This window comes from Spea bombifrons, chromosome 3 (assembly GCF_027358695.1).
Source record: "Spea bombifrons isolate aSpeBom1 chromosome 3, aSpeBom1.2.pri, whole genome shotgun sequence".
Taxonomy (NCBI): Eukaryota; Metazoa; Chordata; class Amphibia; order Anura; family Pelobatidae; genus Spea; species Spea bombifrons.
This window is the reverse complement of record NC_071089.1, coordinates 113,274,893-113,298,558: the sequence shown is the minus strand read 5'-3', so window position 1 is coordinate 113,298,558 and position 23,666 is coordinate 113,274,893. Positions and strand designations below refer to the sequence as shown.

Genomic DNA, 23,666 nt, shown 5'->3' with positions numbered 1-23,666 from the left:
GGACTTCATTAGCATTGTCATAAAGCATCATCTCAGTGTGGTGAACAGGGAAAGTCAACCAAAATATGACGTGACTGGCAACAATGGCGGCCTCCAGCGTGTTAAAACCATTTTTTTTGTAAATTCTAACTTACATTACTGTATACAGCGCTGGGTTTTAAAATGTTTCCCCCTGGGCGTTCCCGTGCTTATTGGATGTCCCAGCTCTGTACTTATTAGCCATCAGGCGAGCTGGCCGTGGCTAAGCTGAGGCAGATTCTAAGTCTGGCTTGCAATAAGTTGAGCTTGACTTGCTAGCCAACAACAGAAATTACTTGCATGTGATGATCCAAATGTACAATAGAAACAGAGGTTTTAGCAGGTTTGGCCCCAGCGGACCCTTGTCATTGAGTAAATTACCTAGTGAGATAATTTAATGCATATGGGTCCCGCATCTAAGACGAGACCAAGGAGTGATTAAGGTTTGGGCGGGAAAAATGACGGACCAGATGAGCTCTGATCTGTCATTGGATTCAATCTTTCTAGAATCTGAGAAAGGGATGTTAAGGTATCCTTCGTCATGGTATCCATATAAAATGTGGTTTTTTTCTGCTTTTTTTGTCATGTTTCCACCAGGAAAGCCAAGCAGGAGAAAGAAAACCTTTGGAAGGAAAGGGTAAAAAGAGAAGAAGAGGAGAAGCAAAGACGCCGAGAAGAGGAGCGGAAGCACGAGCAGATTCTCCTGGAAAAGCAGAGGGCCGAAGAAGAAGAAGCAGCGGCCGCCAGAAATAAGGAGAAAGAAGCCCAGCAAAAGAAACTGGCTGAGGAGAGGCAACGAGCGGAGGAAGAGGAGAAGAGGAAAGCGGCAGAAATACAGAGGGAAGCGGAACAGAGAAGGAAAGAACTAGAAGAGGAAAAGCGCAAGCAAGCGCAGCTGAAAAAGGAGGCAGAAGAAAAATACAAGACTCAAGAGGAAGACAGAAGACAGAAGGACGCGAGCAACCATAAAGATTCCGAGCGGCGCTTCTCCAAGCTCAGTTTGGACGAGAAATTCACCGAAAAGCTTAAATCTATCGGCGGGAAGAGCACCAGCTCAGATAAAGCAAAAGAAGGTAAATGCCCCAGGCCCTGCGTAATGTCACCATAATCCCGCATTACGTAACATAATTTGAGCCCCTCCTAGATTGATATGCCCTACAAACAACCTTGAGGGCCATTATCATTATCATCACTTATTGTTTTATGGTATATAGCGCCATTTTCCGTAGCGCTGTACAATGTGTGGACAGGACATAACATGTAGTATATAACATAACAATTGGACTTACGGAAACAACAGGTGAGGAGGGTCCCGCTCTTGTTGGGACCGTATTAAAGTCCTTGCGGGGCCGGCCCTTAGGTTTCTAGACCCACAGGTAAACCATGTGCCCGTCGCCCCCTCCTGCATGCCATTCTTTGTCGGCGTGCCCTACCAGCTCATCATCATAGGCAGCTGCCTATCAGGGATTATGGTGGTGTCCTAAGAATATGTCGGGTAATGTATCTAGTCCTCTTTAGTCACCATTGTGTGTCATTACAAGGAGCTTAACCTCATTTATACCACCTGCAAGCATCAGCCTAATACTCACTTCTCCTCCGCGCAGCCAGTGCCAGTGAACGCAGGAAATCCGCTGCTTTCGTCAACTACACAGCGCTGTACCCTTTCGAGGCAAGAAATGCGGATGAACTGAGCTTTAATGCTGGGGACATTATCCAGGTAATGCGTGCTTCCAAGCGGAAGATTAAATAGGTGTGGGGGGGTCCACTTTGCGAAACTCCAGTGCTGATTTTTAGAATACTGGCTGAGCATTGTGGGAGTTCTAGTCCTGTCGCTGCGGAGCTGACTGATGGCTGCCATGGATTTGAGATTCGCTTATGTTACTTACGGGATTTACTGCAAACGTCATGTTAGTTGTTAGTCGTTTTTAAGTTTTTTTGTAAATGCTGATCCAGTTGATTTTTTTTCTTGAATCCAATACATACATACATACATACATACATACATACACATATATATATATATATATATATATATATATATATATATATATACAGAATAATAAATCGCTGAAAACATTATTGGCAAAACAAGCTATTGTTTTAGTTTCAAGGTGCTGTTCCACCTACTCTGCTGAGTTTACCACTTTTGTAATTAAATTCAGCTTTAGAGGCACCATTCATAATACTAAAAATACCAGAAATAAGTAAAATAATGTAAAAAAAACTATTTGTTTTTTCCAGGAACATTTTGTAACCACGTGACACAAAAAGCAGGCTGTACAACAGAAACTTTTTTTAATGGTTTTGTGTGGTTTGCCTGTAATTACACTTTTACAGGGAATAAATAAATTACAAGATCTTAAGGCTTATTTGCCTACATCCCAGAGTGCTGTTATTGTGTTGTCTAAGTGGAACTGCACCTTTAAATTTGTTTTTTTTAACAAACATGGATGTGGAACATAGACATGTTTTATGATCTTCCCATTCTTTGCCAGGTGGATGAGAAGAATGCCGGAGAGCCGGGCTGGCTCTATGGATGCTTCAAATTAAATGTTGGTTGGTTCCCGTCCAACTACGTGGAGAAAATATCAGATGCCGAAAAAGCTTTATCTCCGAAGAAGGCCTTATTGCCCCCCACTATCTCTGTGTCTGCTACCTCACCCTCTGCCAAGTAAGACCATTGGCTCATGGTGGTCTCGTTAATTAGCATTGATTCAGACAGATTGCGAGGGTACAGCACCAATTAGCTAGAACGTCGTATTGATTAGTTGTCTAGGTTTGGCTGACGTGCCACTAAACTTCATTCTCGCAGGCAGCCATATAGGTGATTAAACAATTCTAAAGCAGCACTGTACATTTTCCCCAAGGTTTTTGCCCACCTAAACAAAGCCCTGCTTGTTAAAACTCCTGGACTGCTGACTGTTCAATATTTCATATTTATATATTTAATAAAATAATTGTATTTATTTTATTATTATTATAGACCACTCGCGCCAAGTATGCCCCCTGCAGAGGTGGACTCAGAGTACCAGAATCTACCTTTCTCCAGCCTTAACTTGAATACAACATGGCAGAAAACATCCGCGTTTACCCGCACCGTCTCCCCGGGATCTGTGTCACCCGTACACGGGCAGGTGGGTTTCATAAGCTCTTTGGCTCTTCTGCGGTCATATACCCCAGCGTATTCTGTACATCCGTACAGAACCGGGTATACAGTTGGAGCTGATTATATTAAATACAAAGGGCTTGTAGAGCTTCATGGAGAATAACTGCTGCCATACCATGGAGCCCTGCATATTAATGGTGGACAAGGAAGCCCAAGAGCTGAGCCACCTGACCGCTCCGCTGGTGTTTCCGGCTCGGTTGTATCTCACAATAGTTTTATACAAAGAAAGAACATTTCGGCTGTAAAGTTTTTTCCTTATGCAATTTTTTGTTGTTTTTTTTTTTGCATAGGGTCAGCCGGTGGAAAACATTAAGGCGCAGGCCCTGTGCTCATGGACTGCAAAAAAGGACAACCACTTAAATTTCACAAAGAACGACATCATTATTGTGTTGGAGCAGCAGGAGAATTGGTGGTTCGGGGAGGTCCGTGGCCAAAAGGGTTGGTTCCCAAAATCCTATGTAAAAATTCTTCCAGGAGCCGAAAATAAGACCCCGGAGTGAGTAGTGACACCAAGTCTGTTACTTATTGAAACAGTTAGTGAAACTTAAATCAGCTACATGTCTAACGCCTCATTTCTAGAGGTCATCTGCGTTGCTTTGGCTGGTGACCATTTCATTTTTTTTTACTCTACGTTTTATATGCAGACCAGAACCCCTGTATGCCGCGGTCAACAAGAAGCCTGCAGCTCCCTCAAACACAGCTGGAGAAGGTAGCGACGCACAAGGTCCCGGGGGGGGGGGAGACTCCAAACTGTATAAGATTTGGGATGTGAATCTTAGATCTTTTGGGCAAATGGAAGTATCAAAAGTTAAAAAGCGTCCGATAAATCTTATTTGGGAAGTTTATACTTCTCTTCACCTTCATGATGATATGGTTAGTAGACCTTGTGGTAGGGACAGGGGGTGAACGTATCTCCACAGAGAATACGATGAATGCAATGACCTGGGAGGACCCCTCTGGTAGGAACGAGTTTAGAGTCCTCGTGTTTAATTTGTTAGAATGTGTACCTTGTATACAGTATTATTTATAGAGCTTCCGTTTGTTCTAGAATATGTGGCGCTGTACCCTTACTCAAGCACAGAGCCTGGAGATTTGATTTTCAACGAAGGAGATGTCATCCAGGTCATTCAGAAAGATGGCGACTGGTGGACTGGGACCATTGACGGGAGGACTGGTATCTTCCCTTCCAACTACGTGCGTCCCCAAGAGCAGGAAGTGAGTGGTTTTTGGAATGTTTATAATAATACAATTGTTCCAGTCTCCTTTCAACAAAATGTTACTTTTTTTTTTATAAATGTGTCAGTTTGGAGTCTTTAGGTAATACCATTTCTGGGCCAACATGGAAAAATATTACCCATAAGGTTTTGGGGACTCATATTCAGATCTTTGACTAAATCTGAAGATTCTAAAAGATACTTTTTTGTGATTAATACGTTTGCTTGTTTGGTCCCATGCATATTCTTTTTATTTTTTTTGGTTTTATTGAATTGTGTTGGCGGCCGGTTAGCCACGTAGGCTGGTTTGGGGAAAAAAAAGTATTTGGGGTCTTCGATCTTAAAAGTGCAAATACGCAATCTCAATGTGTTTATTCTGTTAAACTTCCCTTTCATTAATCTTAACAGGGGTTTGGTAGCGGCAGCAAGACTGGAACATTAACCAAAAAGCCAGGTAGGTATCATTGTGTGGTACTTTAAATTAAAATGCGTATTTGTGGCACAAACTTGGCTTTGTTTAAAATAGTATTTTTATCATTTAATGAAATGCAACGTGAGTCAACAGCAGAACAAAAATCATCTAAAATCCATATTTGGAGCAGCCACCCTTTGCCCTCAAAACAGCATCAACTTTTTAGGTACGCTTACACAAAGTCAGGGAGTTTGTAGGCATATCGTTGGGTCTATTAAATGATTAAGCAATTATACCAGATGGGGGGTAATGATCAATGATTAATATGTCAGCTGTAACACAATCATGAAAAATAAACAGCTGTGTAGAAAGAATAAAACTGAGTAAGGAACAGCCATACTATCTAAAAAAAGGTGAGGTTTCTGAAGACCGTTTAAAGTCAAAAGTTATACACCACGGCAAGACTGAGAACAGCAACAACACACAAGGTAGGTATACTGTATCAGCAAGGTTTCTTCCAGGCAGAGATCCTTGACAGACTGGGGTTTCCAGATGTTCTGTCCAAGCTCTTTTCAAAAAGCACAAAGAAACGGGCAATGTTGAGGACAATAGACGTAGCGGTCAGCCAAGTAAACTTAGTGCATCAGATGAGACACATCATGCTTACTTCCCTTCACAATCGAAAGATGTCCAGCCGTATCATCAGCTCTGCATTGACAGAAATGAGCGGGGATCCGGCAAAGCCATCTACTGTCTGGAGAAGTCTGGTCAGGAGTGGTCTTCATTGAAGAAATGTGGACAAAAAGCCAGACCCCTGACGTGGAAACAAGGCCAAGCAACTCAGCTATTCATGAAAACACAGGAACTGGGGTGCAGAAAAATGGCAATTCAAACTATTTGGCTGGAGCAGTAGGCACATTGTTTGCCAAAGAGCTGGGTGCAAGAATGAGTGGAGGCAACAGTGAAGCATGGTAAAGGATCCTTGCAAGTTCGAGGCTGCAATTCTACAAATGGAGTCATGGGCTTGGCCCGAATTAATGGCCTCTTTAATGCAAAGAAGCACAGGCAGATACTGATCCATCAAACATTATTATCTGACTGGCCCCAGATTTATTCTGCAGCATGACAACGACCCCGAACATACAGCCAAGGTCTTCAGGGTAAAAAAGGAGTCTTGGAAGTGATGGCATGGCCCCTACTGGACCCTGTTCCCAACATCATCAAGTCTGTCTGGGATTACATGAAGATAGAGAGACAACTGGGGCCCCAAAATCCACCAACCAATCTCAAGTTCCTTAAAAAACACTGTGTGCGAGCATACCCAGTAGAATAGATGCTGTTTGGAGGGCAGAGGGTGATCGCAGGAAACATTTATTAGATTTCCATTTTTGTCTATTTTTAAAAAGCATTTTTACTTTATAGCATTTTTTTCACATCTACCTAAAACGTTTGCAAAGTACTGTTATAGTTTCAAGAGCCTGCTTCTCCACAGAATACTTAAATGGCTCTTTTGTTACGTATACTATGGAGTCTTTAGTCAAAGGTGATACCTTTTATTGGGCCAAAAAGATGTAGCGTCACGTACGCTTTCATAGCCTCAAAGGCTTTTCCCCATCGTAAGGCTTGCCATTGAAGGCAGAATTGGAGCACAAGAATGTGTATTCATGCGCAGGAGATCAGGTGGGAACTACCTGTCAGGAGGATAGCAAAGGAGCAGCGTATCTAAGAAAAACACTGCTCGTTTAGTTGGTAAATAGGAACCCTGTTGGCTTCGCTGATCTTTCCTGATCTTGCCGTTGGCGCGATTAAAATACCATCCCTAACGCTGAGCCGGTTGTGCGGTTATCTTCAGCCTGCCATGTGAACGCATCTCTCATTCTGTTACAGAGATTGCACAAGTAACCACGGCATATGCAGCGACGGGCACAGAGCAGCTCAGTTTGGCTCCAGGACAGCTCATACTCATATTGAAGAAGAATCCTTCCGGCTGGTGGCAAGGAGAGCTGCAGGTAACGCTTCCGATAATATTCATTCAGAAATATTCTTTATCTGCGTGGTATTTCTGTGAAACGTGGCGGATCTCATAGTAAGGAACATTTATTTTACAGCCTTCGAAGATTAATTATGAAATAGCGCTGTACTATTTAAATGGGGCACACATAACAAATATACATTAATACATACAGACACATCGGGAGAAGAGAACCTGCCCGTGAGCGGCCATTTAGCCTTACAGTACTTAAATATAAAGTTCCAGGCAGGAATGGGGGGCTTTTGAGGGTCCTGCTCGTGAGCTTACAATCTAGTCACTTAAAGTGGTGTAATGTTTTGTAATATTTATTGGTAGATTTATTGGTCTTCTTGCCCGAGAGATTTTGTAGAATTTGATGTTATAACTTCATTGTGGCAATCTGGTTCCAGGCACGGGGCAAGAAAAGGCAGAAGGGCTGGTTCCCAGCGACCCACGTGAAACTATTAGGACCGACTAATGACAAGGCAACCCCTGCTTTCGTACCGGGTACGTTAAAGTCTAATCTAATTAATATCTGCGTCGAACGTAAAACTAGCAAGTTATTCCCTACGCGACAGTTTATCAAATAAAATACGCAAGTCCTTTCATTCCTGAACGTTTCAAACAAAACCAAAAAAGAAGCCCAATAAGGAATGGAGGTTATGATTTCAGATTTGATGACATCATTTTAAATCCTTCACCTAGTGTGCCAAGTTATCGCCATGTACGACTACACGGCAAACAACGAGGACGAGATGAACTTCAGCAAAGGCCAGCTGATCAACGTTATAAACAAAGACGATGCCGATTGGTGGCAGGGGGAACTCAACGGGGCGACGGGGCTCTTTCCTTCCAACTATGTGAAGATGACCACGGAATGCGATCCCAGCCAACAATGTAAGTACCGCTTCCGCTTCGGTGTAAGACATGGGGGGTCAAAGCCCAGGCCTCGGGCGCCAGAACCAGGCTGTATTCTCTGGGTATCCCAGCGTGAGAACTGGCAGCTCAATCAACATTAGTTTGATTGCCTCGGTGCAAGGATTTACCTGAATCCTGGTGTATTTGTGGCCCTCGAGGTCTGGAGTCCAGCATCCCTGATCTAAAAGCATAAACTGGTACCACACGGACATAAATTGATTACAAGCCAACGGAAATATAAATTCCGCTTCACTTCCGCAGACCTCAGATGATAGAATGTGATAATGTAGTTTTACGTTGCGTATTCTCCGAGGGATATGGAGCGGTCGTTGGCTTTTATCGCACGTATAATGTAGTTAAAGGTGGCGTTCCTCTTTGGTTTGCGTCTCTTGTATGTTAAGCAAATAAGTCCTAGTAGTTCTGCCATTTTATTATTTCTTCCGAAGGAGCCTCTTCTGTTTCTGTGTTTCCAAGATACAAATTCTGAACAAAGCAACATGTTAGATGATTCAAAAAACGTTCCGGGAAGGGACATTCAGCAGGGCTTTTTTCCTAGTGATTTTAATTCAGAAGTTCTCAGCAGAAGAGGTGGAACAGCACCTTTAAATACCTTTTATTTTAGTTTAATTCAGTGAGCTGTTTTTGTAGTCTCCTCGGCTGTTGATTTATACATTATGCAGGGCCAGCACACCAAAAAAAAATAGTCAACTTGTCACAGGAAAGGTGCGCAATCTCACTTTAAACAATTTCACATCGGATGTATAAAAAGTTGTTGGAATTTTGCACCAAAGGAAAAGAAAATAACATCAGTTTACTGTCTGTACACGCGTGTGCGGTATCTTTATACATCACGCCTGTAAAGAGCACACGTATCTCTGTGTCCACGGCAGAAGACCTTCGGTATAAACTCGGACGCTCATACATGACGGTGATTGTTTAATAGACAATTGTAAATGCAGGGAGTATTTGGGCATTTTTTTTGCCGCCGTCAGATTGGTTTTTTTTTTCCGGCTGCACATTGCACGGCGCTGCCGGCCGGGTCGTTATTTTACATTTCATTCTTCCAGTGATAGTTAATGAAAATCTGCTTGTTTTTAAAAGACAAATCAAGATGCAGAGATTATTTTTTGTTACCTTCCCTGTTTTTCCAGTTCTTCCTAACTGGCGTTACGTTCCCGTATCAGTAGTTTGTTGCCTGAATGCCCACAATAGGGAGGAACGCATTATCTGTTACACGGAAAGAGCTCTCAGACGCTGACGTAGAATACGTATAGAAATAGAGAACGTGACGGCAGATCAGACCCATTCAGCCCAGTTTTCCCGCTGTAAAGACTCAGACCTTAATCGGTTGTTGGTATCGTCCTAGATTCAGGAGCCGTGTGCCTACCGCATGTATGTTTAATACCCTCACTGTATTAACATCTACTACCTCTGCTGGGAGGCTATTCCACTCATCTTCCACCCTCACAGTAAAGTAAAACGTCCTTACATTACATCCCCTTCCGGGATATTTCTTGTTACTCAGCCCTAGAGTAACGGTGTTTGTACTCGCCTTCCCCGGTACATCACAAGCCGTACGAATCCAGCAGGCGTTTATAGGGGGCTTTTACAATATCACGGTCGAGGTCAATGCCTTGATCCGCAACACGTAGGACACCGATTGATATGTTCCAGATTCCAAGCCGGGATCCCAAGGATTACACGGCACAGGAATCTGTTACCCGATCTGCGCTACCTATTACCATTGAGACAGTTTCGATAACCTTTCTTTTCTACCCATAGCTGCCGGCGGGAACGAGGCCAATGGTTTCATCACTCGTATTGTTCTCTGTTTCGTTTTAGGATACGGTATTGTTTTCCGGTATGAAAGCATCACAGAGACCCACTATCCGAGTCTGACTATAGCCCGGAGAGAGAGAGCCCCCCGGTCATTGGCTTCGTTTCAATGCTAAACCCACTCGAACCTCTGACAAGATCGCCTCTAGCTTCAAATGATCGTTTATTCATCCCTTTTGTTTTAGTTATTTATTTTTTTTTGCCTTTTTTTTTGGATTTTTGTATATTAAAGGATAGTGGGTCTTTGTGGGGCTTTCGGCTTGCCTCCCCATAAGGGCAGCATCTACATTTTAATTTCTGGAACAGAGCGCAAGGCGGGCGTTGTAATCATGAGCTGCTGACCTGCGTCACAATGCGTTATTCTGCGCCCCGTCCCTGGCTTGGGTGGGAGCGCCAGCTTTCATTATGGGGGTCTGAGCACACAAAGACCCACTAATATGCTCTTGAACGCAGCTATGTAATAAACCGGCTTATAAATCACCTTGTATACTTAATAAGGGTTCACGTAGCTGCTAATCACATCGACAATCCAGTGTTTATATGAAGTCCTAAGGAGTCTTAACGCTCATTCTTACTTAGAATTTAGCAGAAAGCTACATTTCTAAGTAAGGATTTTCGTGGCTTTTCTTGCTTTTTTTGCATACAGCATTAAATGTGTTTATCGTTGATTAAGTGGGTTTCTACACAACAAGGTATCGTAGATAAAAGCTTGTCGCTACCGTTGCCTTTTTTTGTTTTCCGTACAAAGTGATTATTTTTTTTTTTTATCACCACCTACTTTTTAAGTGCAATAAATCTGTTAATACTTCGAATGCGCTAAACTCCAATTTTGATGTTGGCAGTATATGTGACTTTTAGTTGCCAGGCTGCTAGATAAAAAAAAAAGTATTCTTATTTTCATTGTATTTAGTGTTTCTCGGAAAAACCGGAGGTACCGCAAGACGAACCGTAACGTTCTACCAAAAAAAGTAGCACTTAGTATTATTATAATAATTATTATTATTATTATTGTCTGTGTGTCAACCGAAAAAACTTTGCACCATAAAAGCATCTGCTCTTAGCAGAAAAAGCCTTTTGTTTCATGGATCCTTACAGGGGGAAGGTTTAAGGAGTAGCGCAATCCAGCAAAACGCTTCCTGTTGAACGTATTTGTTCCCTTTTCTTGTTTTGTCCCTTGACTGTTTGTAATTTATTCCTGAATCACAGTTCAGTACAGTAAACACATTTATTATCTCTAATTTAAATAATATAGAATTACACATGAAACAAAGAATAAAATGGAATATCACGCTTTTGGGGGCCACGCTTACTGTCGACTTATTGTTCCATCAGATAATAATTTCATTGTATAATGTATTGTCTGAGCAAATATTTGAGCAAACTTTCCAAGGGTCTACAGTCCAGCCAAGGTGATGCGATTGTAATCGTCGAGTTATTTCTGCGCCGTGCCTGTGATCGCAGTCTATCAGGATACATCACGGCACTTTAAGAAATAGATTGGATGTATATATATATATATATATATATATTTATATATATATATATATATATTCCTAGGATCACTGAATGTAATATCTACCTATCTATCTGTGTGTGTGTGTATATATATATATATATATATATATATATATATATATATATATATATACAATGCTTAAAAATAGAATAAACTATTATATATGTTCCCATGACCACTGGATGTAAATCTACATATATATATATATATATATATAATGTGTGTGTATATATGTATAAATATATAAATATATATATATATATATATATATATATATATATATATGCAATGCTTAAAAAAGAGTAAACTAATATATATATATATATATATATATATATATATATACACATACATTCCTATGATCACTGGATGTAAATCTACATATATATATATATATGCAATGCTTGAAAATAGAATAAACTATTAGAGGGTGTAAAATCAGTGTGGAATTACATATAAAGAGCCTTATACTGTGCACCCTTTTATTCGACTACCAAAGGTTACCTGATCCACGATAGAGACCTTGAAGGTCATTGAGCTTTTTTTTTGTCTTTAACTTGTACAAATTTTTTAAGTGAACCCTGGTAAATGTCACCTTAAGTGAAATCTTTAACCCGTGAAATGTTCTATTTGGGGAAAATAAATGATAATTGTGCCTTTAGTACAATCTGTATTGTGGCGATGCATTCCAGTATTTTTGAATGTATTTTCCAGGTGCACTATTTAAATATATTTCACTCAGCTAAATATTGGAGTGAATGTTACGAGCGCATGCGTTCAGTTGTTTTTTTGTAAATGTCACTGCAGTATTAACTCTTTCTGTATTTTTTGCTAAACATAAAATAATATTCATCCTCCCCCAATTTTGAACAAGGAAGTCATGAATAGCCACGTTGAACAAATACATTGAAAATAATGTTTTTGAAACACATTATCCTGGAAAATATTCCTTTTTTTTTTTTTTAAATATAAAACAGATTTTCAGAATAAGTAAACAAAAAAACAGTTTTTCTCTTTTTCCTTTCTTTAAATCAAAACTTTAAATACATTAAAAAAAATGTCGCTATGGCAACAAAGCTTTCAAACAAATCGACATATCCTTCCGTGGAATGTTACAGGGTTAGAATTAAGCATTAGTTAAGGCACAGATTCCACCTTTTTTAATTTACGTTGAAGTCCATTTGGGTTCCATTGTAATTTACTACACAAAAATTGGCCTTTTTTTGTTTAAATGTTTTATTTATTTTTGGGATAGAATTAGAAGTAGTTAAAATAAATGAATGAATTAAATAAACAATTTGTTGGCTTGATTATTCTTACTCCATCGGGATCTTGGTGCTGGTAACGTAGATGGGGAAGAAGACGAATGTTGGATGATTGCCGCACTTTCGGGGGGGCTTGAGCTGCAGGTCCGCGCTTCCGTTCCGCTTTCTTATTCCCACGCGGCTTCTCGTTTTATAACGCTTGCTTCGCTTGCTCACCACCCTATATGTATTTTTTAATTTGAACTTTGTCATCTGATTTTAATATAACCCTCGCAAACCTATAATAAAAAAATATATATATATTCAGCGGCTGAGATCATGAATATTTATGGACTTAATAAACCTTTTCCTTTGCAAAGGGAATGTAGCGGTGTCCGTGTGCTACATTATATCACCGGTACAGATAAAGAGAGTTTAACTAATCCTGATTATTAGGATGGCTGCAGAAAAACAGGATTATTTAAAAAATACAAGCAGGTCGACACTTAGCCGAATGTGATTTACGTTTAGAATTCTTAAGAAGTGGTCCTTTAATTACATCTTAGAGTCTATTAGATCATATCAGTGCAGGGAATCTTTAATTAATGGAGTCTGAAAATGACCTTTTTTTTTTCCTCATTTAAGTCCTCCCTCGGCCACCGCTACTGAAAGCCGCAAGCATTCTTATGTACACCGTGCGCATGCTCAGTAGCTCTCCCGTTATACTGGGTAGGAACGCTTCTCGTCACAATACAGCTTGTGACGCAATGTTTAAATCTGGGACGGTTTGGTAGAACGTGTTAACGATTCGAACAATATCGTTTAACGTAATGTATTTGTGACATCGTTTACCAACTCTGTGTTCCAACTATCCTATGTACACGCAATACAGACAAGGAATAGGAAAACAAAACCTTAAAATATAATTTACACAAAAAATAAATAAAGGAAGTAGTGGCAGCCAATTACAGAGCACTATTCAGCTACATGCATGTGATTGGCTGCCTTTGATTTTGGGGAAAACTCTGTTCCTGTTGCGTTTAACCGGAGCTCCGGAGTGCTACTGAGCATGTGCAGTAAGTGTGCGTAAATGTGCCATAAACCAAAAAATTAGACCAGACTGTTCTATTGAAAGCATAAAAACAATCTGTGATGTAACGTGATACGCATTATTATTATTTATTGTTTTATATAGCGTCATCAAATGCCGTAGCGCTGTACAATGGGGATTTTTACGTTTCTCGGATCAGACACAGAAGCAGGGTTTTCAAAGCACTGGCTTAATATGTAAAGCAGTCTCTGTCGATGTAGAAGCTCAGCTGCTCTATTCCCTTAGTGTCCGTCATTCTCACCCGGACTGCCGTGCCAGTGGATAATCCACAGGCTAATAATTAGGACTTAGAAAACACATTAATGCATATTTTTAAAGACACCCTTGAAGCGAGTAACGCTAGGACAGGCTAAAGGATCTTAACATATATAGCCTGGAAGAAAGACGTGACGGGGGGGATATGATAAAAACATTTAAATACTTAAAGGGAATCAACACGGTAAAGGAGGAGAGTTTATTTAAAAGGAGAAATACTACCACAACAAGAGGACACAACCATAAACTAGAGGGGCAAAGGTTTAATGGTAACATCAGGAAATATTACTTTACGGAAAGGGTAGTGGACGCATGGGATAGGCATGAGGCCAAGCTAGATATAGTATAAGGGCAGGTACTAAAGGAAAGTACCCAGAGGTTGGGCAGACTGGAAGGGCCTACTGGTTCTTATCTGCCGTCACTTTCTATGTTTCTATGTTTACTTCAAGGGTGGCCGATGGCTCCCTCTAGTGGCAGGGTACAAGATTGAACGCAGGTTCATACCGCTCGTTCTATCCCAACGAAACGGGAGCCAAGTGGCTCTGCAGAGTGTTTCACATGGGAATTCTCTCCAGATCCTTGTAGTGCTTCATAAGCTCTCTCTTTAGTGAACGAGCCCAGATGTTTGTGACTCGATGATGGGAGTAGAGTTCAAAAAAGCAGTTGCTTAAAAGGCATTCATGCGGCTCGTGTGCCTGGTTCAGTTGGCAATTTACAGATAAGAGGTTGAAAATGAATGAAAAGTTAAGCACAGTTATTCCGGCGCCATTCTAGGACTAGGTTTAAAAACATCATCCCTGACATTATACGTGAAATGTCTTATGGGCTTACCTGGGGACTTTATAAATGACCCTGAGACTCCTTAATAACCCCCCGGGAAGATTCTATGCAGCAACTCTCCAAATGTGTCAAATGGCTCTAATACTCATCATTTAAAGATACTTAGTTGAACAACCTGCATTCAAGCAGGGATATCAACCATAACATACTGATAGCACAAGCATCAGTTGGGAGTCTTATACATGATCACATGCGTGTAGAATAGGAGGAAGTCAGTTCTAGACTTGGTGACCCTAAGAATCTGCCCCTTCACGTGAGATTGGGGTAAAAACCTTTGAGACTTTACGAGTTCCCAGGTATGCTTTTCCGCAGATGACTTCAATGGCTTATTTTTGCTTTTACCGCTATGTGCTGACGTGTATGCAGCTTACTAGTGACGTTTTGAGTGGCCCTAAATTGTGATCGTTTTAGTATTTTTGGGGCAGGGTACAGGGTTTATAATGATGGAATTGTGTTTTGTTCCTGGCATGGGATAATTTGCATTGTGCCGTGTTAGAGAGCATATTGCCATGCAACTATGCAAAGATGTCTAATAAACGGTCATTTCATTGTGAGTATTTGTGTGCATTTTTCCTTGTTACACATTCGTAAAAAGGGACAACCTCAATGAACTAAAGAAACGTTGTAAAGAAGAGTGGGTAAGAATTCCTCCATAACGAGAGACTGATTAAGTCAAACAGAAAACAATGAAAACAAAGTTATTGCTGCTAAAGGTATTGAATGATAAGCTGTACTTTTCATACATGGCTTCTCCATTTTGACTTTATTTTTGTTGAATAAAGCAAGGCACGGTGTAAGGTGTCCTGTGTTGTTGTTCATCTGAGGTTGTATTTATCTAATTGTTAGACCTGCTAAGGAATAGATGATTGTTGTTATGCCCTGATATGTAAAACCATAAAATTTAAAGAGGCTGTACTTTCTTTTTCACACGACTGTACACGTAGATTGCACATACAGCCTATATAGGTGGCCGCACACAATATAACACAGTTTAAACACATGTAAGAATCATTCTAAAGAAACAAAAAATTAGATAGAAATATGTATGCCCAAAAGTATGCCGACCCTTTTGCACCTCTGATGCACCTGCTTTTGAAGGCTGCCGCTTTTATCATCATCTTCATCGTTATGGCTGAGGTTGATGGGGGCACCACTGATGTCATAATTCCCGATCCCAGCATTAAAGCAGGAATCAAGTGTTTTTATCAGCATGCCAGACACCTGATCTCACAATAGATCAAAAGGCAGCATGCGGCCACTTTATTCCCATCACTTAGCATGGAAGCAAGCAGCCATAATGGGCTGCCTGCTCCAAGGACCAATTGCTCCTTTGGGGCATGAGGGAATTAACAAAAACGGAACATGAAAAATCTGGAATTGTCCAGTTTAATAATTGCAGGGATACTTGCTTATATATATACACATATATTTTCAAATCCTACTCACATGAAGCCCAGCAGACCATTTATAAACCCACTTTTGTGTATCTTGATCTGCATTTTCCAAACCCTTTCCCCCAATGTTTTAATAATTCATCCCTGGTTATGTTAAAAAAATGTTACTTTGGCTTTTTTTGAGCCGATCTTTTGTTTGTCCTTTTAAAAAAGATTTTTAAAAAAATAACATTCTCCTTGGTAATGGATAAAAATTCCAAGAACACCGGTTTATCATCTGTTGAATGTTGAACATCTTGCCGGTATTCCATAGGTGACCGGTAGTACACTGCGTATACTTCGAAGTGTTTTGGGATGACTGTAAAAGGTCACGTTGAAGCATTGTCTTGGCATGGATACGTCTTGCCACGGGCTTTCTCCTCCGTGTGCCTGCACGTCTGACAGGTCGGTCTGATTCACGCCTTAAACCTCGAGTTACATCGTCTATTGCATAAGGAATACATACCGAGCGGCCCGGGACTCTGCCAGTCTAAACTTTCAGCTTAGCCCATGAGTTAGAAAAGCGACGCCGAGCAAGCCACGGAAATGAAGCAAGTCTTCTGTATGATAGTCGAAAAAGACTACGATGAAATGTATCACCGAGGGGTTAAATCCGGGGAAAACCCGTTAATCCTGAGAGAAAGGGAGACCCTGCGGCGATTAACTGAGGAAATCAATAGGAAGATCTCTGCTTCGCTGATGAGTCTGAACCACTGTAAGTACACCGAAAAAAAATCCGTCCCGTCCCGTCAGATGAATGTATCTGCCAGCACCCAACGCAGGCACATAAGTGCTAAAGCAATGCATGGGAGCTTAGGGGTATTTTCTAGATGCACTGATGATGATTGTGAATGCTTGTGATATTATGTGCTTTTTATTATTATTATTATTTATTGAGAATATATACACCAATCAGCCATAACATTCTGAGCACTGACAGGTGATGTGAATAGCACTGATAATATTGTTATCATGGCCCCTGTCAGTGGGGGGGGGATATATTAGGCAGCGAGTGAACGTTTTGTCCTCCAAGTTGATGTTAGAAGCAGAAAAAATGGTCGGCGTAAGGATCTGAGCGACTTTGACGAGAGCCAAATTGTGATGGTGGAATCTCCTAAACTGCGGTACCTATCAAAAGTGGTCCGAGGAAGGAAAAGCAGTGAACCGGCCACAGGGTCATGGGCGGCCATGGCTCATTGATGCACATGGAGGGTAAAGGCTGCCCGTGGGGCATGTAGCCAGTATGGGGCTATGTAGCTGCAGACCAGTCAGGGTGCCCATGCTGATCCCTGTCCGCTGCCAAAAACACCTACAATGGGCACGTGAGCAGAAGAACTGGAGCACGGAACGATGGAAGAAGGTGGCCGGTCTGATGGATCACGTTTTCTTTTACATCGCGTGGATGGCCGGGAGCGTCTATTAGCCGGAGAACACGCGGCACCAGGATGCACTATGGGAAGAAGGCAAGCCGGCGGAGGCAGTGTGATGCTTTGGGCAATGTTCTGCTGGGAATCCTTGAGTCCCGCCATTCATGTGGACGTTACTTTGGCACGTACCACCTACCTAAGCCTTGTTGCAGACCATGTAACCCTTTCATGGACGTGATGTTCCCTGACGGCATTGGCCTCTTTCAGCAGTATGCATTATTATGCCCTGCATCTGTGGAGTGTGCTGGACATACAAGTTCTTTTCTTTGAAGGTTTACAGTCATAATGGCAAAACCGAAAACATTTAAGAAGCTTTTTCAGTTCCTATCAGTACACGCTTTTGTGTCACATGACAATTAAGTGTTCCCAGTAAAAGCCATGAGTAACAAATCAGTGGTGTCAGGAATGCGGTTTTTAGTGTTTCCTGTAGTTCCAAACGGTGGGTTGGACAGCATCTTTGAGATTTATCTAACTAAGTAACTAAGAGTCTTGAAAACGACGTCAGTAAAGGCACGTTTCTGTCGGCTAAGGTTCCAATCCAGCATGACGTAACTATGATGTAAGCAATATATATATATATATATATATAATATTGTTTTTACTTTTTTTTCTTAAATTAATTTAAAGCCTAATTTTTAAAGATCATGTTCCCGTGACATGTGCTACTCTATGATGACACCATTGTCGCAAAAATCTTAATTACTGTAATTAAGGCCACGTTGCTTTCAATACGTTACTGGAGAGCACATGACTAATATTGAGTCAAAAACATCTCTTCGCTTTAAGACTTTTACATATGATATTGGATCTTGTCTTAAAAATACAGTTTCAAAGTTTTTTGTGTTTTTTATTGTTTTTGCAATTATTTTAATATCCCCAAAACTGTCCTAATTGAATTCTCGCTCCTCCTCTGCCTTTGTTTCTCTGTTTCCTTCACCTCTTGCCTCGCTCCCTCACACACCTTACCTCTATCTCCTCCTCCCCCTCAATCATTGGATATGTTGAGAGTTATTGAAAGGAGATATTAATGGTATAATTACCAATATAATGGTCCAGTCACCAGTCATTCCTTTGGTTGCTATGACTACAACATCACTTTTCAAACTTTGCCCTAAAAACATTTTTTATATAAAATCACACTGGCTATAGTGTCTGGGACTTTAGTTTTTATGTATTTTTTTTGGGGGGGGGTAATATTTCTCCTTCCTAAATAAAGTTAAAAGCAAACGGAAAAGGCCTCATTCCCAATATGTCTAGGAGTTGGAATTGGATCAACAAAGGTTACTATAGCAAATAAAATAGAACTTTTATTGAGCCATTATTGAGTACGAAAAACACCCCAAAAAAACCCAAAGTGGAGCATTGCTATACAAATAATAATTAACCTTCAATGCAAATTAGAGGGGTAGAACCACCGCGTTGTGGCACACATGAGGTTAAAACTTAGGCAGAGATGGGAAGTAGTTCATTGGATAGTCTTGTATGTTGCATTGAAGGTTAACTATGATTTCTGTATCAATTCTTCTGTGTTTTTGGTGGGGGTTGTTACCCCGATTTTAATGGCTCAATAAAAGTTATATTTTATGTGTTTTTCTTCTTAAATAAACATATTTGGAGGGAACATAATTTTCTCAGCTATTATTAGCATAAAGTGCGTTTCCTCTTCCTGCAGCTCGGGGAGCTCAAGGTCTTCCATTAAAAAAAAAACCCCATTAAGACCCATTAAGGTCAGCCTCCATAAGGTCCTATACATAAGGTCCTATACATAAGGTCCTATACATAAGGTCCTATACATAAGGTCCTATAGAGCTCTATGGTATCTCTCAATCAGGAATTGGTTCCATGGCAGATTAACAGCCGGCTATCTTAACTTGAAGACATAATCAAGACTAGCAGACAATGGATCTGATTGAAATTATTATTATTTAGACATTATTACATGCTTACCAATTTCCCAAGGGTTCTCAGCAGGCCTTTGGAGTGTGTGTTTGACCTCATGTATGGTCTTACCAACCCTTACTGTAGTAAGGTGTGACATCATGCCCTATGTCCTCTTAGAGTGGGTGAGATCATACATGAGGTCACACATGCACCAGAGACCTGGTGTGGACCCCTGGGGAATTGGTAAGCATCTGATAATGGCCTCATATTCATTTGAATCAGAATCATGACATCATGGAAGCACCCGCTCTTTTCTATAGCCGCAGCAGATTCAGTTGCGATGTTACAATGGGGGCCATTAAAAAGAACAAAGACAATTTGAAATTGACTCCACTCCTTTTTCAAATGCACATTACCACCAGCAGTCCAAGAAAATGGGACGTTTGCAGAGACCACCGACAGACGGGTGAGAAGATGAGCAGCCCCTTTATTCCCGGTATATATTACTCTGCGCGTCATACATATTTCTTTTCGGTGTAAAGGTCCATTAATTGCCCTCGGTTCCTAATGAGCGCTCGGATGTGCCAGTCCCTTGATTAGCTTCTGACTAATGGACTTCCCGTCACCTTGTGTAGGAATGTCTATTAGACACAAACTGGATTGACCAGAAAGCAGAGTTGATGATAATGATTTATGGGATGTGTATTCTCTCTCTTCAATACTCCATCGACGGTAAAAAGTACTTGTCGTTCTGTTCTCGTTATTTTGTTATCGTTTGTATTAATCACACAGCCCTGTCAGCCCAAAATGTGATTAACAGCTCTGTATAAATGTGCAGACATCAGAGCCAACACCTTCTCTATTCAAATGCCCACTTTTACAATTCCAAGGTGTAAGGGCTTTTTAATAGTATTTACATAAAATTTACATAAAAACCAAACAGTTGACAGCAGATCAGACCCGCTCGGCCCATCTAGTCTGCCTGTTTTTCCTGGTTTAAAGACTCGGACCTGAATCGTTCCTTGGTCTTGTCTCAAATTGAGACTTAACGTCCGTCAGCTCCAGCCATGGCTCAGCGAACAGCACTCTAAAAAAGAACAGAATCAGAATTCTATGACTCTTGGAACACGATACATTCTAGAAAAGAAGAAAAGGAACAGAACTGGAATTCTATTCAGATCACTCTTACATTCTAAAACAGAACAGCATAAAAATGATGACTCCAGAAGCACTATACCCTAAAAAAGAATTGCATTCTGAAATAAAATAGTATGAGCATTCCGAGCATGACTCAGTATAAGAATGATCTGACTTACAGAGCTCTGTACATTCCATATTATAATCCTATAAAGATTCCCTGGCTCTTGAAACACTGCATTCTAAAACAGAACAGTATAAGAATTATACAGAACTCTGTACATTCCATATTGTAATACTATAGAAATATTTCACTATTGGAAGACTCCACATTCTGAAATAGAACAGCATTCGAATTCCGTGACTTCTTGAACACTCCACATTAAAGTAGAATTATATCAGAATTCTCTGACTTTTCAAATTGTATAATGCTATCAAAAATTCCCGAGTCTTGGAACACTCTGCGTTATTGAATGGAACGGTATCCAAATTGGATGACTGCTGCAAGACTATTCTTCCTAAAATAGAATAGTGTTAATAGTGCATTCTAAAATGAAACGGTAATGAAATTAGAGTTCCCTGACTCCCGGAGCACTGCGCTTTATAAGAACAGTTATCAGAATTCTATGACTGTTGAATACTGTGGGTTTTAGTTTTTTTAGTAGGACAGTATCAGAATTATCTTTTTCCTGGGCATTCTAAAATTGAACAGTATTAGAATTCTCTGACTACTGGAACGCTGTAGAAGTAGAACAATGTGATAATTCTGTACATCTCGGAACGCTTTGTAGTGTTAAAAACAGAGCAGTATCAAAATGACTTGGCTCTTTGAGCGCTGAAAGTGCTTCCATTGATTGGAATGGGAGTGCTTTCCTGCCACTGATTCCAAGGATCGTCGGACCACGGAGGGGGGAGGGGACAGCGCCAACTTCTACCGTGGTCAAGTATGGGAAGGTAAGAGTCAGAGGAGCTTTAACAGGAATTTTTGTTTAGTTGTAATGGGGGTGATGGCATTGTTTTTGGTTTTTTTTTACCTGCAAACCCAAACCCATGTAATATTGTGATATTTTAGAGCAAAGCAATTGTGATTTGACCAATTCTAATGTCCCGCAGGGTGTGCCGACCTGCAGACACTGGACACCATGCATCCGATGGAGCGGAAGCGGCAAGGCTATATCCACGAGCTAATTCAGACCGAAGAGCGATATATGGATGATCTCCAGCTTGTTGTAGAGGTGAATTCCCTTGTCTGGAACTTTATGATGAAATACAATTCCTACGTCTATCCTTTTGAAGGTTGTTCTGTTTCCAGCCTTGGTCTAAAACACACGTCTTGGCTCCCACTCCTTCCTTTTTACACGTTAGGTGCAGAGAAATAATAATATAATTATTTGAATATAAAATATTGTAGTTATATTAATAATTTATTATTATTGGAATTACACTTACGCTTTTCTCATTTTCTATTATTATATATTTTAAGTAACGTATCTTCTTGTGCTTAACCCTCGCCATCAGAAACCTTTCTGCCTTCTAATTTGTTGTTACCCTTTCCTGCCATCGAATGTCGTTATAGACCCCATCGTTTTTTCCGTTCCAAAACTCAGAGGGAAGGTGTTGAAGCCTCTTCTTATCTTCCCAACTACCTAATATAAATGAAAAGGCAGAGCGTTTATAAAATAAATAAAAAAATCAAGATTTTAAACTCGATTTAAGTCAGTTGCCCTGTATTTTTGTATAAATCCCCCTTATGTGGGAACAATGTTGCCTTTAACCAGATTTTTAATAATATTTTATTATTATTATTATTAAGGGCCTTTGCTCAAATCTTGGTCAGATTTTTTTTTCTTAATTTTCTAAGATGATTTATTCATGCTTTACCCTCTTTCAGTGAATTAGTTGATACTGTAAATCTTTTTCATATTTTTTTTTTATTTGGTGGGGGGTTTATCACCTCTATAATCTGTTGTATATTCCTGTAATATTAGGGGAAAATGACTCTTGTGTATTGTATATTTGACACAGGTTTTCCAGAAACCGATGGCTGATTCTGGATCCCTGAACGAGTCGGAGATGGGCCTGATTTTCGTCAACTGGAAGGAGCTGATAATGTCCAACACAAAGTTACTGAAGTGAGTAAAACACTTTGGGGTGAAACATGCGTTTTACTCTATGATGACCTTTACACCGGCTTCTGTCCAGGAATTACACAAACACCCCAGGAGATCACACACACATTCTCCCTTGTTTGCCTGAGATCCATATCTAACATTACAGTTTTCTGCATCAAAGTGCAAAATACATAAAATACACAAAATAACATAGCAAATGCAGTACACATAGTACCGGGACGGCAGAGGCAGACACGCAGGGCGAGATCCCCCGACATTTTGGCCGGATAAGCCTTCATCAAGGGATGGATCCTTCCTAGCAATAAAGTCCGACGTCGAAGCAAGCCCGACATTGCTCCCCATGCACCGGAATCACAGCTTTTATCTTTGGTCTCAGAGCCTTGCGGGTGCGCAAGAAAACCGGCGGAGAGAAGATGCCGGTTCAGATGATTGGGGACATCCTTGCTACAGAACTGTCCCACATGCAGGCCTACATCCGCTTCTGCAGCTGCCAGCTCAACGGCGCGAGCCTCCTGCAGTCCAGGACGGACGGCGATCCGGAATTTAAAGACTTTCTAAAGGTGGGCCGTGTAGTCAGCTGCTGTCTTCTACTACTTACGCCATCACAATATACTTCTAGGGCATGATTTATCAACCCCAACTTTAATACAAATATATTCCAGACATCCTTGACTCAACAGATGTCCATAAAACGGAGGAACACGAATTAATAGAAATCATAAAGCGGCATGTTCTTGTAAAGATCGCAGTAACGAAGTAATTAAAGAGTAGCCTCCGTAACGATGAGTCAGGTAGTTGTGTCTGACCCGGATCTGTACTTTAAACCTTTGTGTGTGATTATTTCCAGAGACTAGCCACGGACGTGCGCTGTAAGGGGATGCCCCTGTCCAGCTTTCTGCTCAAGCCCATGCAGCGGATAACGCGCTACCCGCTGATCATTAAAAATGTGAGTAGCCTAAAACGCAAACCGGGGTGACTTGAGCTTCAGGAGCCGGGGCCGAGTCTTGTTCTGCACCAGCGATGCGTCTTTAGTTACCAGAGTAGCTCTTTGAGGAATAAGAAGCTGCGTGGAATATCTGCCGCTGGTCAGACCTCACCGAGAGTATCGGGGACAG

General features: G+C 40.8%; 1 protein-coding gene across 1 annotated transcript in view; it reads left to right on the top strand.

Annotated features, from left to right (window-relative positions):
* ITSN2 (intersectin 2) overlaps positions 1–23,666 on the top strand; it is a 45,420-nt gene that overhangs the window by 17,203 nt on the left and 4,551 nt on the right. Inside the window, exons 18-32 of the mRNA XM_053458584.1 lie at positions 616–1,091; positions 1,623–1,735; positions 2,514–2,689; positions 3,002–3,152; positions 3,475–3,680; positions 3,829–3,893; positions 4,233–4,399; positions 4,807–4,852; positions 6,698–6,819; positions 7,232–7,328; positions 7,527–7,718; positions 21,533–21,654; positions 22,445–22,551; positions 22,928–23,111; positions 23,399–23,497. Coding sequence (XP_053314559.1) covers positions 616–1,091; positions 1,623–1,735; positions 2,514–2,689; positions 3,002–3,152; positions 3,475–3,680; positions 3,829–3,893; positions 4,233–4,399; positions 4,807–4,852; positions 6,698–6,819; positions 7,232–7,328; positions 7,527–7,718; positions 21,533–21,654; positions 22,445–22,551; positions 22,928–23,111; positions 23,399–23,497 — 2,323 coding nt within the window. The remainder of the gene's footprint in view (positions 1–615; positions 1,092–1,622; positions 1,736–2,513; positions 2,690–3,001; positions 3,153–3,474; positions 3,681–3,828; positions 3,894–4,232; positions 4,400–4,806; positions 4,853–6,697; positions 6,820–7,231; positions 7,329–7,526; positions 7,719–21,532; positions 21,655–22,444; positions 22,552–22,927; positions 23,112–23,398; positions 23,498–23,666) is intronic.